General features: G+C 27.0%; 1 protein-coding gene across 1 annotated transcript; it reads left to right on the top strand.

Moving 5' to 3' along the window:
• The first annotated feature begins 23 nt into the window (after positions 1–23).
• On the top strand, positions 24–19930 carry LOC132920444 (xaa-Pro aminopeptidase ApepP-like). Its single transcript, XM_060982846.1, has 14 exons — positions 24–328; positions 10471–10600; positions 10972–11056; positions 12174–12350; positions 12498–12723; positions 13758–14019; positions 14305–14425; positions 14983–15129; positions 15626–15839; positions 17456–17689; positions 18990–19061; positions 19268–19335; positions 19457–19552; positions 19713–19930. Exons 1-14 carry the CDS (start codon positions 301–303, stop codon positions 19917–19919), a joined length of 2067 nt encoding a protein of 688 aa, XP_060838829.1. The 5' UTR covers positions 24–300; the 3' UTR covers positions 19920–19930.
• The last annotated feature ends 29 nt before the right edge of the window (positions 19931–19959 follow it).

The following is a 19959-nucleotide window of genomic DNA, read 5'->3' as shown; positions in this document are numbered from 1 at the left end:
TCATTTTTGTTAAAATTGTAATTATTAAAAATAAAAATAAAAAATTTACTTAACAAAAAGAATTTATAATGTAAACAGTATTACATGATTTTATTTTCTATGTTGGTACTTAATACCTTCATAAATGGCAACACTGATACCAATGCATTTATGTCCAGTTAAAGGAGACCTTATACATTTGATGTTCAAAGGCGGTCATTTATTTCGAAACTCTTGTCTGTTATTAATGTGCTGAATATTTAGGGGTGAAAAATGTTTTAGGTATCCTCTTCAAAATTTTTAAGTCATTTCTCTACAAAAATGAAAAGAATATGTGTTCTACTAATGTGTAAGTATTTAAATTATTTATTAATATATTCATTAAATTTCCGTTAATATGAAAAAATTAATGATTTAAAATAGGGTTTTTTTATTTCTTATGTATGTAGTATGTATATACTAATTAAACATGAAACGAAAATGATATACATTGCTATTCTTGGCAAACTACTTTATTGGAATTAATTTAATAATTTTATTTTCAAAAGTATATACTGCAATATTATAGACGAGTTCGCCGATTTATTATATGTATCTATGTAAAAAATTAAGCTTAATTGCCTATATTAAAGTAACAAATTCATCATAAAAATATAAATGAGACATTTCTAACATTTATTTATTTTTCTGTAAAGTACTTTTCTGAAGTTCATATTACGTAGGTTTTTATATATAGAAGCTTTTACATAAATATTTACTTAATTTTTACCTATAATTAGTAATAGTCAATTTGTTTTTATTATCAATAATTTAAAATGTTTAAGATGCTTTTCATTTATGACCAAAAAGAAAATTTGCGGCTTTCGTTCACCTTTAATAGCTTTAACCAACAATACCTAATTCACGATATATATGACACCATTAACCAGTGTTAAATAGGTACGTTAAAAACGAATTAAGAAAATATACTTAAATGTTCGCATTAAAAAAAAATATTTTGATACAAATAGTAATATCTGCTACCATTAATTATAAATAGTATTTATATTCAACTATTCAAGTTATACATATTATGATAATACAATTTATAAGTACATCTACACAACACATACGACAACATATAGAACATAATTTGATACCTAATGATGGTTAGATTTATCAAAGATTTAATAAAATACAGTTTGATATTTTAAAAGTAAAAACATTTTTAAGTATCTAACTATTTAGTATATTGTATTAATAATATATATATATTTTTAATTATTTAAAATTAATTACACTTTTTCACATTTTATATACCTACAATATAGTGTTAAATTCTTTTTCCCTTCTTTTCAATATCTATAATCTCCAAATTTATCTCAACTTAATGTCAGAATTAAGACATTCCATTATAACCCATCTTATAAAAAAAATAAAGTTTAATTATTTAATTTGTTTTTGTTATTGAAATTTGAATAAGTATGTATTTAAACAGACTGAAATAATCTGCAATGTATTAATTAATTATAATTAAGTTTACAATTTGTAAGAATTAAGAAAAAATCAAGTAGGTAGTTACTATAAAAATTATTTTTGTAGTAGTAAAAGAAAAACGGTATTTTTAATTTTAGTCAATAATTTTTGCGTGTTTTAACTTATGTAATAATATTTTATTCACATTTCTGATAATTTAGACAATTTTATTATTTTAAGCTTTATCTGGCTAGATTATCCATGCGGGCTATTATGGGTTTTATTTTTATACGTATATTTTTAATTAAAATACAAATTGGTTTTAATAATTTATCAAATACTAAAAAAAAATATCGAAGGTTTTTTATAGTTTTGTGATTACTAACGATTACGAATATTATAAATATTATTATTAATATATTTATATCATAATATATTATTAATATTTATAATATTATATTTTAATTAATACGTAATGATTTTTATACCATTAATAAACTATATGTATTTAATATTTTTATATCTATACTATAATAAGTAGGTACCTATAACTACATAACTACAACTACTATAACTATATTACACACTTCAGAATGTCCTATAATATTCTAACTTCTTTAATGATTTTTATGTAGTTTTGTTAGTGATCAACAATTATAAAAACAAATCAGTCAAGAATTTATTATTTACATACCTTAAACACTTCTATCAATACTAAATTTATTTTCGCGCATTTTAAATGCTTTAAAAATGAACAAAATATGTAAATAACGGTAATCTAGGCAAGGAGCTAGGTACCTTATTATACTTGCTACCTATTACTATCTATAACAAAACCAATATAATTACTATTGAAATATATTACTTATATGAAATTCTATTCAATAGATAAGGTATTATTCATTGTAGAGCTTTCACCACAGGGGTTTTTATTTAAGAAATGATTTGAGATTATATAATTTATTATTAACTACCTTTATAGGAATGTTGCTCAAACATAATCAAATCGTATACCCCCTGTCGTTTAATCGTGATTTTACGTAATTTGTCATGGCGATTTATGACACCACAAATAAGTGTAGGCCTCTATATCCTATAGGGCTGTATTATAAAGACTATGACCCGGAGGTTCTAATATATTTTCATATTTTTACTTGCTAGTGGGTTGTAGGGTTGTTAGAAAAATTAATAGATATACTTTGCATATTTGAATCACATTTCGATATCTACGTTAAATTTTGTAATATATATGATAATAAGGATATGTGTGTGTGTCAAAAAGGGGGGAACTGTACATAACCTCATTAGACATTCGGCCCACGACCGGATGTAATCTAATATTAATATATTATCTTCCAAATTTCTAACATTTTATTAATTTATTATTTTTTTTTGTAAATTGTGTTAACACTTGATATTCAATTATTAAATAATAGGTATAATCCCAATGAGCTTAAAAATGACATATTTTAAAGTTTTTAACTTAGTTACATTCATACATCATTAAAAAGTTTTTTTTTAATATTTTCAAGTATTTTATAATTACCAATTACCATGGCAATCTAAAAATAATAAATACTTAATATCTAAAAGAAAATTAGTTATGAGTAGGGTTAGAATGTTTATGATTTTGTTTTTTTTTTTTTAGGTTCTCCAATAGCTTCCATTCTTGTATAGAAATGTGTTTCATGATATTTATATTTAAAATGTCAAAATTTTATTTTGCATATAATTGCATATTTTACCATTTTTTATTTATAAATGCATTATTTGTGTTTTTTTTCTGTTTTTAAGTGCATATTTAACGGGTTTCAATGCAAAATACTGAAAATTACCGTAATTTTATATTTTATTAACTGAATCTTATATGTTTGATTATCTGTTTTTTACAAATGATCATTTATTTCTTGTTAACTTGAATATTTTTGATAATTCTCGTCAATTGTCACAATCAAAACTTTTCTTAAAACTGCGAGCCATTACAAATTACAATTTTATCAAATATATTTCACAGCACATTTAATAATTTGTAGTTAGTTGCCGTCTAGTTTACGACCGATATAGAGTACCTACCTACCTATATAGCGAGTTTCGTGTTAAAGATTTTTCTTCCAATAGATTCAAAAACGTATTTGCATCAAATATTAAATAGACCAAGATTTACAATGAAATATTAAAAAAAAAAACAATAATTATTCAATGCAACTCTTTTTAAAATGTATTTGTTTTTTATTTTATATAATAAATAAGAAAATTAAAAAATGTAATAGACAATAATTAATATAACGAGTACATAAAAATAGTAGGTACCGATCCAATTCGTTTATATTCTATTAATACAGTGAAACTTCCATACAACAAAGTCGAATAAGCAACAAAAAAAAAATCGTAATATGGAGGAAATTCGTTAAATAAAATTACGTATTCATTAACAATGAAGATCATAGTTCTTAAAAATATTTCGTTAAACGGAAAATTTCGTAAAATAGAAGTTCATTTGATGGAAGTTTCACTGTAATTACATTTGTCTTTATATATTAATTATTGCATTTTTTTTTTCACATTTATTTATTTTTTAATGCTAATTTTTCAAATTTTTCATACATATTTAATTGTTTTTTAGTGTATAAATGTATACATATTCATACATTTTTTAATGTATAAACATCCCAACGCTAGTTATAAAACACTTTATTTAAATAAAACACATCTGAATGGGTTTTTTTTACTTTTTTGCCATCCAGTATTCACAAACAATAATAATGTATATAGTTCGGAAACCAACTATTTATTAAAAACAAAAATTCGGACAATCTTCAGTTACTTAGCGCGGTGATCATAAAATAGGCGGTACGGAAATATAAAATCAAATAAGCTCAACAATTCTATTGCATTTAAAGGAAAGATAATTACTCAATAACGTTTCATAGAATGGTTGAATTTTGATAATTTTTTTCAATTGGAAGATGAATGGCCTGAATTTAATCAGGTCTTATCAAATTACGCAGATTTTGAATTAACTTACAAATTACAATAACGCCAAAATAATGTAGTATAAATGTTTATTAACCCAATATAACATTTAACACTACTGAGAATAGTGTTTTAACTTTGTGACAAATTGTTGTACTAAAAATGCATAAAATCTGATATCCTGAAACTTTCTATCAATAAGAGTACAAGACGCTATATACGAATTAGATAATAGTAATTATTAGTGAATAGTGATGATAACTGACATTCGTTTTTATTTGAATTGTTGTCAAAATCAGTTGTTAAATACAATACAGTTAATTTTGATTATATTTTAAATGTTTTCTCCTTTTATACATTTTTAAAGTAAACAATCATTTTCATGTATATTTCAGCGCGTATTACCTGCAGCTACGACCTAGGTATTTATAATAATATATGCTTCATTCGTTAATCTTATAAGTTATAACTTATAATTAATAGGTACTTATTTATTATTTGTGACTGGTAACGGGAGAGGAATCTATGTATATAGTGTAGATCTATACCTGGGTACTTAATAATTGTAACAAGAAAAAGTTACTATATTAAACTTAAAAAGTCAAGACGCACTTAATATTTTTCCGTTTTTAATCAAACATATTGTCGAACGCATTTTAAATTTGTTAAACATTAAAATATATAGTATAGTATATACCTATATCTGTATATGTTTATATATATATGAAATGTACCTATATAGGCGTATAATATTTAATACTTATTCTTTTCATTTTTTTTTTAAATTGATGTTTAAAACTTCTATCAATAAAAACTTTGATGGGGCCACGGACAAACTTCCTCTGGTTGTTTCCGCCGTTTGGGCGTTGTCCGCACTCAGTTGGTGTTGTTTTATATACACCTATTATAATGCATACACTCAATATATATATATATATATATATATAATGATAGTAAATATAAAGCGTACGCATTAATATAATGGCCACCATTGAATGGTATTGAATGGTTCGTTCCGTTTGCGTTTAAGTACACTGCTTGCTTATGTATATATATTTAATAGATGTAATAATATTCGCAATAAAGTTACAAGTAAAAAACCTTTATTATTCAAGGCTGCGAGTCGAGAAGAAGAAAAATACAGACTAGATACTCATTAATGTTCTGCAGAGAGCTGGTACAGCCATTGATATTTTGTCTCATTTATTCGTCCATGTTAGGCGTTAGACAATACCTATATTATTGTGTTCAATATAAATGTATACATTATTACTTTGCATATTTCGGACTGCTAAATCAAAATACGAGAAAAACGAATGTAATAAGCCGAATTATATGTATACTATATTTATTATTTTAAGTGATATTTAAAAGGATCACGTGAACGATGGGCAGTTCGAACAAGTATTACTACTCGCGAGTATATTAGGTCTTGCTATAACTATAATGTCATAAACTGAGCTCCATCAATATATTTATTAATTTTTCATTTAGACTAATTTATATTTTTTATTTCATAGTAGTGATATCATACTCTATATCAGCTAGCCCGCGACCAAGGCGTTTAAACACACTTGGCAAATCTAAGTTTTGCTGCTCCTCATGTTTTATACATACCAACATACTTACTATTTTTTTCCATTAATTATATGTTTATATCAACAAAACTAAAGTCAACATACTTCTGTGTAGGCAAATTACCTATATTTATTTATATATAAATACCAGTTGTTTTTTAAATAATATATCAATTAACTATATCAATATTCAATATAGTTATTATAGACTAGTAAACCCCTACTAGTTAAAAAATAATTAATATTTTTTATGTTTTAATACACCACCTAATTGCACGGTGTATTATTTATAAAATTATAATTAATCTGATAGGTAAGAGTGGCGTGCTGTATGCAACATTGCAACAAATATATATTAAAAAGAATTGATAAATTGTCACATTTGAATGATGATTCGTAGCAGACTAGCAGAGGTTTAGTTTACTATACATTTATATTATATAAACATATAATGTTAACTTAACCTAACCTCTCGGCTCCCATATTATTTTATAGGAGGTTTTAAAATTGTTATTGCTCATAAAAATAACTTGACGAGTATCTACTTAAATATTTTTAAAATTTATTGAATAGAGCATGTAATTTATAGTACCTAACTAATATGATACTTAGTATTAATATTTAAATAATATTCCAAGTCTTCCGAAAACACAATAAACATATTTGATCAAATTAAATAATATAAGTACCTATACATAGCCATGAAAAATGATTAATCGTATTCATAAAACTATTAAATTTGACATTAATTCAAAGTTTCTTATATAACCTATTTAAAATATTATAAATGGTGACGAAAAAACTATATTTCTTAATTAAACAAGGAAGGGTCATTTTCATACTTCTCACCAATGTATTACCTATTACATATACCTACATTATATATATATATTACGGGTAATGTTAACATTTGGATAATGTCTACATTATCCGGATAAAGTCGACATTAGCCAAATGTTATCATTACCCGCCATGAATATTATTAAATGTTGGATACTGTTAAAATTAACCGGATTATATGATTTTAGCCAAGAACTTTTGGATAATGTCTTAACAACCATAAAAATGTAACATGCATGAGATAAAATCATTGTAAATAATTAACATAAAATATATAATAATAATAGTAGTCTACAATAATATAATAATAGTCGTGTTACCCTCAGAACAAATTTCTATACACAGCAAAACCCAATCCCACAACTGCAGCAGAAAATAAATATAATAAAATCACATATAAAAACCAGGAATGTTATAGAAAGAGTGAATGGAGTAAGTACTCAAAAGTCGATTTCGTTGCTTATGCAGAAAGCTCCGTACAAAACTTCAAACTTCTACTTTGATTATAACTTCATGTGCTATACTTCATAATGTAGCATTAACTTATAATTTAGATTTACAAATAGAAAATGAAGAAGAGACTATCTGGTTATCCATAAATGATAATATATTGTTAGCTATACCAGACAATCGACTTAAAAACATAATAAAAGCAGCCTTTATAGAAAGACATTTCACATGATTACATAAGTACCTATTATCTGAATAAAAACAACAAAATAAAAATAAGTGTAATATAATAACATTCTAATAGTATGAAATATAAAAGAATAATATAATAATTAAAAAATATAAATGAAATAACAGTTTTAAATATATAGCTCTATATAGTCTATTTAATATACAACTTTTAGCATTATCCGAATAATGTCGATATTATACAAATTTTAACATTACCCGTAACATATGTATATAAATATATTTGTTTAGTGCGTGATAAATGTAGAATTTATTGGGGCTATGTCTATGATGGTATATATTAATATATTATATATAGCTAGGCGGGGTGTAGTATATTCATAGCGTACCCATGTAAAGGATTTAATTTGAGTTGCAAAGCTTTATTAACATTGCTTGTATGTATATATCAATATCAATTCATTATTCTTTTTTTAACTACCTGCCTACTATATATAAAATTATTATTAAAGATTTAAAGATAAGTACTATACAATGTGGGTTAAGAAATATTAGAGTTTAGCTTCAAGAACTCTTGCAACATATTAGATGCATAAAAAATACCACGAGTACGGTTAATAATAGTGTTAATAATGCTGATGGCCTTAGTTGCCGGGCTTAAGTTCAATAATAAAAAAAAAAAAAAATAGTGTTGCCTTTATTTATATGTATTATTTTCGATTGGTGTTTTTTCAAGCGTTTAACGTAATTTTGAAATAGAATAGCTAGTATTTTGAAAACTTGGAACTTAAAATTAGGAATTTGTGTAAGGAACTTAAACTTAACTGTTAATTTTTTATGTTAACTTGCGTATACCATGAAAGTTTACAAAAATAATTACATTTTTCGTTTAATTTCTGGTATAATTATTAATGTGTTGATGCTTTTCCATTGGACATAATACAACAAGAGCACAACTAAGTCTTATAGTCATATAGCTTGCCTCGTGAACGCCGCGATTATATCTGACGATTTTGAAATGTCAGCAATTTTTATACAGCCCTCGCCGAAAACAACCTTTAGTGAAACAATATATGTACGTCCCTCGAGGAATTTAAATGTCATCCGAAATTGGGTCAAAATAAATGATTACCACCTGGCTAAATTATATTAGGAATACACATGGATACATGGCCTATTTAAAAAATATATGTATACATTGTACACTATACGGATAGGTACATTGTAATTTGTAAAATACTAAGATGCATCAAGCAATATATAGGTATTTATTTTATATTATAGTTAATACTTGATACATTTATTAGGTATCAACCTTATTATTAGGTATAGATACCTACATATTATGCTGTCACATCGAGTTTTAGGGAGCGCAATAAGATTTACGCAATGATGTTTGATTGCACTTGCTGCTAGTATACATTCTCGAGAGAATAAACACTATACGTGTATTACTGTACTATACCTGTATACAATAAATCGAGGTCTTCTTCAATTTAATTACAACATAGAGATATTTAATATTGTTTGAAAAAGTAATTTCACCCGTTGGGTCGTTGGGATGTTTCTCTTTCCCAAAGCTGATTTTTCCAGAAGGGTGATTCTGATAAATTTGTTGTTTTTATTTTATACGTTTGGTAATATAATATATGTAATATGTTTAATGTGTTTATAGTGTATCTATTAATTATTATTATCTATATCTCTCTCCATAAATATATATATTTAAGTTTATTAATAGTATATTATATTGCATATACCCCGTGTATTTATATTATATTATATTACCAATTTATCTATGTGCTTATATAAGGTATATCATGAAGATATGATATTTATGATAATTTTACATTAAAATTATGTTTGTCAGATAGATCATTGTGATACTTCGTGCAATCATATTATAGTATATAGCCTATATAGCAGGGGTGGTCAACCAGTCGATCTCGAGATGAATTTGAGTCGAACGCGACACCCTTTCGCATTTTCTTAAATTTTTGAATTTTTTTCAGAAAACAATTAAAACAGTTTTTTTTTGTAAATTTGTACCTATATCTTTGTATATCCCACGAATATAAAAATTATATTTAGAAATTATTCATCATTCGTCATTTACAGAATAGCTGGAACCAAAAATACCAATATAAGTTCATTATCCATGGATAATGCATTAGTCAGAGGCTCGATCACCGTATAATGATGAGGGTGTAACCCCCGCTTTTTTGTCTTATTTTTGTCTCAATTTCTCATCATTTATTATACTAAAATAAAAATTCACGTTTCAATTTTTTTTTGTGTATATTTTAGTATGTCATAGAAGTTAAGTTGATTATGATAATCAGGGTTCGGATTTTATAGTACCAAAAATACTAAAATATCAGCTATAATATTACCAAAAAAACCTTAAAATATGCTCCAAAAACATAAAAAATAGCAAAAAATTTTAAACAAAATTTTATTATAGTTATTAAATAATTTTATGAAATTATATACATTTATAAAAAAAACTTAGACTATATATCTTCTGTTACAGTTTCAACAAATGTATAGTACTGATATACCCGTTTTACCTCGAATGATGACATCGTTTGTATGCAACTATTCAAAATATGGAAATTTTTCTTATGGATTCACATAAATGAATACTATTTTTCATTCAATATAAACGAGATTTATGATAAATACAAAATAAAGCATTAAATTATGTATATTATTAGCAAAAAATACTAAAAATCTAAAATGCTTCAAATATGCAAAAATAGCAAAATAAAATTTTGTATTTGGAGTCCCTGATTTATAAAACAAATTTATAGCCAACTCTGCTATTTTTATCTATTATCTATATAAAATAATAATATTAGTATAATGCTATAAAATCCGAACCTTTATGATAATAATAAAATATGTGGTAAATTAAGTAATGAAAGCATATTATTTATGTCGAAATGGTACAATGAAATAATGTGAATAATATTACCTATGCCTTATAACTCACTTTGCGTTTTAGATATTTGGACAACGGCATACAGCCAAAATGGAGATTCAAATGAAAAATCATTGGGTCGAAAATTATGTCCACCGATGGAAAACGTACCGCAGCCCATTAATCGAGTCAACACATCTGCTATCCTCCACGAGTAAAATACAAATATTAAATACAATTTATTAAGAGAGAGTTGATTTTTTATGTTTTAAGTATAACCATATTATTATTAATTTAGACATTTAAAAATGTATATATCTACGTATAAGAAACGAGAGTATTGTGTATTTGTTTATATTATATAATATTAATGTAGATATAACCTATACATTTAGTTTAATACATAATAATTAATAATATATAGGTAAGTACTTCTGACTACTTCATAAAGTATAAACATTAAATTTTAGTATTACATTACTGTAAATCTATGTGTATAATATTATGGTTTTTCATTGAATAAATAAGCTATAACAAATATATTGAAATGGAATAAAGTAAAAGCTAAAAAAAAATGTGTTTAAGGTTAAGAAATGAAATGAAGAAAAGGAATGCACACCATGGACCTCCAATCGATGCGTATATAGTTCCAGATACGGACGAACATCAAGTAATTATTAATTTATTGAAGATAAATAAATAGGTACAAGGTACACTTATCAAATTACTAGATTGTTTACAATTTCAAAAAGTTTTTTCAAAGTTTTTTGATTTATTTTAATATTTTTCCATATACCATAAAAGTTACAAAAATCGAACAATTTTCATAAACATAAAATCAATGATTTATATTTGCCATTATTTAAAAACATTTCACTGTAGGTAAACTAAAGTTCGTATAAAAAATGTATTATTAAATGTATTAAAAAATAATTGAAAAGTAAAACTAACTTATTTGTTCTGGTTATTGTTTGTTAGAATGTGTCTACAAATTATTTGAAATCGAAATTACTCATTTTTTTAAAACCCCTATTTATTAGCTTAATTTAAAAAAAAAATGGGTGGTCGGTATTGGGCCAAATTTTATCTACCTACTTCATACAAAATATTAGTTTACCTTTTATTACCCGGAGATTGGGTCGCAAATTAACACAAAAATATACAAGTATATGTGACGTTTATTAATTCATTTTTTTCCAATATATAAAAATACAATAATTTTTTTAAATAATATGATACAGATTTTACAAATTCAAATTTATCTTTTTTCCCTTCTTCATATTTTTTTAATTTCATTAAGAGTATAATTTTTTCAAATTAAAGTTCATTTCCTAACTTTTATTATCCCTACGCTCTTAATCTAATTTTAATATAAACTTTTGATTGAACTCCTAATAAAACTTATATTAAATATTATTTTATAAAAATTCAAAATTTAATGGTGGCCTATTTACCGTATACCTTTTTGAAAAAAGGTTAATTATTGTGGCTTAATTGATGACGCCCAAAAAAATAATAATAGGAGAATACAATGATACATTTTCCATAGGTACAATAGTAAAAATTTATTGTATGATATGTCAATAATAATTTATGTAAAATGACTTTATTTTAAATATTCCGATCAACACACGGTTTTTGGAAACTAATCAAAACAATAATTCATTTCTATACAAAAAAACCCACCATAGCGTATATAAAAATACGTTTAAATAAAACGTGTACATCATCTATCGTAATACTATAATTTATAACGCGTGATTCAATTAATACTTTTGTGTGTGTAGAACGAAGAAGTGGCAGACCATGACAAGAGGCTGAAATACCTTTCGGGATTTAGTGGCACTGGCGGGGTGGCTGTAGTGACACAGACTAAAGCGATTTTTTGGACCGTATGGATGTACCACAAACAGGCGGATGAAGAGCTGTCCTGTGACTGGGAGCTGTTGGTTCACGGAGAGTCGGTAGGCGCAACTATTACAAATGTATAAGAACTGTTTTTCAATAACTGCAGATTCATTGTACAGTGCGGTGGCAGTTATTGTTTGGTTGCATGTTATTAACACACCTGTCGTTTACTACTAAAAAAATATGTATATATATATTTTCAGAAAAGACTGGATGAATGGTTACTGGACGAGTTCAAGCCTAATTCCAGGGTAGGCGCTGACCTTAAGCTCATTTCGAACGGCGACTGGGAATTCTTGTATCACGCGTTAGCAAACGAGTCCATCAGCTTGGTGCCCATCAATAACAACATAATCGACATGATATGGGTGGATAACCGGCCCGATAATCCAACACGTGAAGCATACGTCTGGCCGCTGGAATATGCAGGTACCTGATTTTGTTAGCTGAGTATATATATATCGTTAGCCGATGCCCGATAGAGTTGCACTTTAATATATCATATGCATTTATTGCACATAGTACATAAACACATTATGTAGGTACATCGTCCATATGAATATATTCTATTAGATAATGATTGTTGTATAGGGTAAAAATGTACCTATCTGCGTATAATTAAATTTATTTAATAACAATACTGCAATTGCTTGTACCTATATATCTCCTGTAGACTGCAGGGGTGATACGCAGCACTGCTGAACGTTGATTTTATTGTCGAATACTGAATAGTTAAATAATAAATAATTATATTCATATTCACAGCATTTATTTATTTCTGTAATTTATTCTAATTTCTAAACTGTCAATTAACTATTAAATCAAAATTAAATATTGAATTTATCTATATAAAGGTACCCACTACCCACGTAAATAGGTATATAATATATTTTTGTCGTTAAATAATACTTTTCGTAGTTTAAACTGGTTATATACATTTATTATTATCTTTTTTTTTTATAGTTATTTAAGTCATATGATACTACTGAGCAATACAGATAAACGTACTTTTGAATTTTTGAATTTTTAAAACCTAAATATACATATTTTTTAACATTTATTAGAAAAATACACAACCTGTAATAACAGTTAAAATAAACACATGAGCTGGGGAAAAGAATATACATATAAACATATAGTATTATGAAAGTTTGACGACGCGATAGAAATTTTACTATTTTGTTAAATAAATTTGAAGGGAGCAATAATTATATTTTCTTAATAAATAGTAATTATACTGAAACTTGGTGCATATGCACCTTAATATACATTATACGTATAGCATAAATAAGTACTCTCTTTTAAATAAAAAATATTATATTATTGTAATTAGTTTGATATTAATTTTATATTAATTTTATATACCTGCCGTGGCTTAGGGAAATAAAATTCAAATCAAGTGATTCCTTTCCATAAAAATCACGTCACCGTATATTAGTAAATTTGAAATATTTATAAAACAGGCAAGAGTTGGCAAGACAAGTTGGATTCTACCCGTGAAAAAATCAAAGCTATGGGGTGTGACGCAATGGTCGTGACGGCTTTGGACGAAATCGCATGGCTGTTGAACATTCGCGGCCACGACATACCATACGGACCTTTTCTTAAGTCGTATGTAATTATCAGCAAAGACCAGTTACATCTGTACACCGATTCCGTGAAGCTCAGTCCTGACGTTCGGAGACATCTGCATACGGACAACTGTATTTCGGCCCACTGCGCCAGGTTAGACCACTTATATTGTTAATGTGTTAAAAGTTATGAGATAACATACATATATATATTTATTAATTTATAATGGTATACAAATTATGATTATAATTTATAAGAAATAGCTATAAATAATATAATGTGTTATTATGTTATGACTGTTATAAGTATTTTTGTCCTCTAACTCTCTAAGGCTCTAACAAATAATAATATTTACGTGAAATAATATTATACTATTGAGATATAAAACGATATTTAGAATAATACAGCTATGTCCCTATATATCACACTAACATATAGGCTCCACGATTATGAAGCCATATGGATCGACCTGAGAACACTGTCGCAAATTTGGCAAAAAGTGCTAATACCGTCTGCCACAGAGTTCAACAACGGAGCGAGCAGATGCATTTACATTTTGGTGAGTTTTCCAAGTATGGTCGTTGTAGAATATTATTATTGTATGATGACGTATACTGATGTATTATAATTATTTCATCTTATTAATAATAATTAATAATGTATTTCACGCTCAATATTAATATACCGTTAAAACTTCGTTTAAATCTTTCACTGCAATTAATGTAAATCATCTAAACATAATTAATTAATCTACTTAATGGAAAAATTTTATTCGAAAGTATAGGTTTCGATATAATGAATAAACAATATTATGTATAAAGCATATACCGTTATAATTTTAAATAATCTTCCGCCATTAACTACTATAATATACTGTTACAATTTATATAATGTATATTATATTATATATATATATAGCTTTGTCCTTGTCAGCCGTGACTTAAGATTGATTATTACGGGCTGTAGCGGTGTAAAATATAAATGTAATTTCTCTGTATATAGGTACTATGAATAATAAATATTGTGTTTAAACTTTCAACTGTGCAGGGTGTGATGAAAATATAATTAAATGATTTTATTTTTATGAGGTTCAATTTGCTGATTTGATTGTTGTAGATCAATACCGAAAAGAGAAAGCAGGCTCCTTCGCCAATCATGTACATGATGGCAGAAAAGAATTCCGTCGAAAAGGAAGGAATGCGACTCTCACACATTAGAGATTCGGCGGCTATGTGTAATATATTAGCCAAGCTAAACGAGCAGGTACTTTATAATAATTAATAACACAATTACAATTTATTTAACTATTCTATTTGATACTTACGATATAAGTATATATATATACTTATATTGAACATTTGAACTGCTAGACAAATACCTGTTGCTTATAAACATTTCAAATTTATTTTGGTTTGATTAGTTTATTGTAATAATTATACTGCGGTATAAGTGGTTACCTATTATAGTTGGGAGAGTGCTAAGTCCTCATTTTTTTTTTTAAATGTATGTCCCCTGAAATTTGAATGTATTTGTAATATCTATACAAACAATACATTAAATATTCCTAATTTTTGAAATTCAAAATAAGTATCGAGGACAAGTTGGTGGCAAAAGTTATCGCCAAAACGGTTTGATAGTTTTGAAAGGTTAGCTAAATAATACTTCTGTAGTTCTGTTTATAGAAGCTATATTATTACTTATTCAATATGTATATATGTATACGTATTTAATTATACTTTCTTAAATGTATATTTTTCAGTTTAAAAGTGGACAGCAACTCACCGAACTTGCAGTGGCTAACATGGTGGACAAATACAGAGACGAGCAAAACTTCAGTCGTGGTGCGAGTTTCAAATCCATTGTAGGGTACGGGCCCAACGGGGCTATACCTCATTATACACCGTCAATTTCGAGCAGCTTGAAACTTGATCACATTAGCACATTGGTCATTGACAGCGGTGCTCATTACTGGGGTGAGTCTGACGTTAAGCACAATTACATGTTTGATAAACACCCTTCGATGATTTTGAATATGATAGAATTAATATACCTATATACATCATGTGTTTGTGTTTTATCATTATTATATATAAAAATTAATATAATAAAAGTAGGTATGATGTATATATATAGTGAAATTATAATAATGTGAGTGTAGCATAGTTAATGTAATAAATAAGTTGTTAATACTTATTAAACATACTTAATATAGAAAGTGAAAAGATTAGTCTCAACTTTAAACACGAGGACTTGGTTAAATCGTACCTATAATATGTATTTATTTGAAATCGAAATGACGAGGTCTATGAACAATAATACTAAATAAACACCCGTTACCTGCAGGCTACGATTAAAAATAAGTAGAAAAATCGAAAGTGGTGTTTTGTTTTTACATCACGCTTAAATTACAAACATCTCACATATTCGCAACATTTGTATTTCTAAGAACAATATTATGAGAAACTTACATTTGTATTATTTTTCTTAAAGCTGGCTTAATAATAAGAAATATGTCATATCATATCATATATATGACACTACACTACACACTAGTTTATAGTATTATTTGTAGGTAATTTATTTAACGAGCATAAAAATCGTTTTATAGGGTAAATTTATCATTCCTCATAAAAAAATGTAGGTCAACCAAACATTCTAAATGCCATGTTGGTAGTAAAACGATTTTTTACAGTTGGCGTCACCGAATCTCATACCAAAGGCCAAAGGGCACCGAAAATTATAATCGACGATTTAACGATTGTCTTGAATTTTGATACGGCATACACACTTTACCGGAACGTATAAAAATATAAGACTTGTTTAGGACCCGCCCAAATCGGAAATATAGCTTTCCGCATGATGACCAGATATCCTATTTAATCAGCTCATAAAAGTCATTGATATTTTTGAAATAGAAAATAAATGTAATCATCTTGACAAAGCTATATCAAAATATCAAATTATTAATTAACTATATCTCTAATTCCGCTTTTTAAACTTGAATATACATTCTAAATAATTTCCAAATAATCAGGATATGGTAATTAAATATCACGATATTAAATTTATCGCTGCTATAAGTATACTTGTATATTAATTGTTATAAAACGTCATCTAAAAATGCAATGGAAATATTAATCATCATACGAGGGTTGTCCGTAAAATATAAGGTTCTCAACGATTTTTTACTAGGAAAAACATATTTATTTCCATTAAATATTATATATCTCGATAAAGCATAGATAATTACCTATTTTTCTGCATAATCGCTGTTGATATCGATGCATTTTTGCATGTGGTGTACTATCTTTTTTATGCCCAAGTCGTAGAACTCTCCCGTCACTTCGTGAAGATAGCTTAAAATCTCATCTTGGTGAGGAATTCTTGGACTTCATTGTCAATGGAGACGAGACTCGAGTAGTCGAGTTCACTATAAGACACTAGAAATCTACGGTTCACGTGGATCGTGTAATTATCTTAACAAAAATAATTAATATATAAAAATATTTAATGTGAAATAAAACTTAAAAGTAAATACCACGTGGACAAATAATATTACAATTGTATATGTATACTTTATCTGCTACAGACGGAACTACGGATGTGACTAGGACGGTACATTTTGGACAACCGTCAGCTGAACAAATAGAAGCATACACGAGAGTGTTGATGGCGTCCATCGACCTTGCGTCGTTTACATTTCCGTACAATTTAAAACTTAATCAGATTGACGTAATTGCCAGGGCACCGCTCTGGGATTTCGGTTACGACTACAAACACGGTACCAGCCACGGGATCGGAGTGTTTCTCAAAGTCCACGAACGTAAGTGATCATTATTCATTATACTATGTTTTTTTTTTGTAAGGGAAGGAAGAGAAGACAAATCTAAATAGTAAATACCCCTAACGTATATCACCGCCTTCATCGTATTCATTCATAGACTGCAACAACAGAATCTGGCTGAAATAACTCTTATATTCCACTAATAATCTATGTAGAACCTACATAAAGTTTTCAAATATTCACCATCTACTATTATTATACATAATTATGTCCTTATATTGAAGGGATATAATTAAGTGACGTCAAATCCAGTATTTATGTCTGTAGCCCGATTCTCGTTCTGCGGTTGTTGAATATGTTGCACAATTATATAATATAACGTCATTATGAAAGTAGAAAGTTTGCACGATTTTCGATTGTCGTGTACATTATAAATATGTATATAATTACATGTGTAGAATATAAATATGGTACATACTATGCAGCAACTTATTATTTAAGAATTGTTTAAGAGAGGGAATAAGGCATTGAATCGCATACATAACACCCTTTATATATAAAGCTACATTGAGGTTTCCAATATTTTATTACCATAATATGACGTACATAATTACGTTCATTATTTTTAATTGTATCTGAAATAAATTTTTGATTTATACTCAAAACATATTCCTTGAGATTAAACTATATAATAGTTAATTAGAATATATCTACAACACATCAATCATATAATCATTAATCATTATAATCTAAAATTCTCAATCAATGTAGCATTAACAAAAATTAGAAAACCTCAAAAATCACTGAAAATGTTTCTAAAATAGTTACATAATACTAAACACGATTTAATGTATAGGTGTCTGGCGTATATATATATATACCTAAATCCTTTTATTATAGAAAAAAACCGGAGGATTTGCCATCCAAATTATCTCTCTTTCCCATCAGTTAATACGCCACTGATACTAGAGTGAGTTAAATTTTAAATCCTGTCATTTGGCAACAGTCCGCAGATAAATATAACAGAGCTATTATTGTATATTTTGGTTTTCTAGAACAATTTTTCTAGTTTCTATTAACAATATTAGAATGATATAAATGAAAACGGCAAAATACATTTAATCAAGGCAAGAATAGTAATTAAGTACTAATTAATAATAATCAAACAGAAACGTTAAGCTAAAAGTTGAAATGTATCCTCTAAAAAATAGAACTACTGCATTTATTTGATAAATTTCCTACTTAAAAAAATATGTATTGTACAATTTAATTTGAATTTGTTTAAGATAATCAGCATAATTATAATAATTTTGATATTATTTTTGTTTATATATTTAAGCACCAGTTAATATGTATTATGGGCAAAAAGCAAGTGACATAGTGCTCAAGGAAGGATATTTTATATCTGACGGTAAGTATAGGTAGAATAACTAATTTATAATTTATATTATTAATAATTGTATGATAATTGATAACCATCATTCGAATATCCGATCTCCAATTTGTTTGTTCATTTTATACTATATAGAGCGTCGTGACTGCAGAAGTGCATATTTATTACAATATGTTGTTTATCTTTTATTAGTCAAGAATAATAAATGTTTTTTTTAAATACAGAGCCCGGTTATTATAAAGAAAATCATTTTGGCGTACGTCTAGAAACTATATTAGAAGTGATTACAAAGGTACCTAATTATAATATATACTTACAAATGTTATCTAATTAGTAATTATGAATTCGAGGGGTTGTTTTGAATAAGAAAAAAACAATATCACTAAAATGTATAACTTGTATGAATTATATAGAACGAAACAATGGGTAAATATTTGACGTTCATGCCGATTACTCTAGTGCCGTTCGAACCAAAGCTCATAGATTACTACATGCTTAGTCCAAAACAAGTACGTACTATGTTACTGTTGTAAAATACCAAATAAAACCAAAAATTAGTCACACAATTTTTTTTATTTTGCAACAATTATGCTGCTTTATTGCTTGTTTTGCGTTTTTTTACTGGACAATGATTTGGACATCAATCAATATGGTTTTTTTTCGCATCAGGTGCAGTGGTTAAACGCGTACAATATCAAGATCAGGAAGATGGTGGGTGATGAACTCCTAAAAGACAACAGTAGCCGACTAGGTTTCGAATGGATGATGGATCGAACGATGCCGTTGTTTTCGGATGGGCGTAGGAACGAGGTCTGCATCTTGGTCACCGCCGCGCTAATCGTCGCGATTGTTACCATCAATTCGCTGACTGTTTAGAATTTCCAAAAATCGATTCCCCGCGAACTTCGTATTATTA

This window comes from Rhopalosiphum padi, chromosome 2, assembly GCF_020882245.1.
Source record: "Rhopalosiphum padi isolate XX-2018 chromosome 2, ASM2088224v1, whole genome shotgun sequence".
Classification (NCBI taxonomy): Eukaryota; Metazoa; Arthropoda; class Insecta; order Hemiptera; family Aphididae; genus Rhopalosiphum; species Rhopalosiphum padi.
This window is presented reverse-complemented; position numbering and strand designations above follow the sequence as displayed.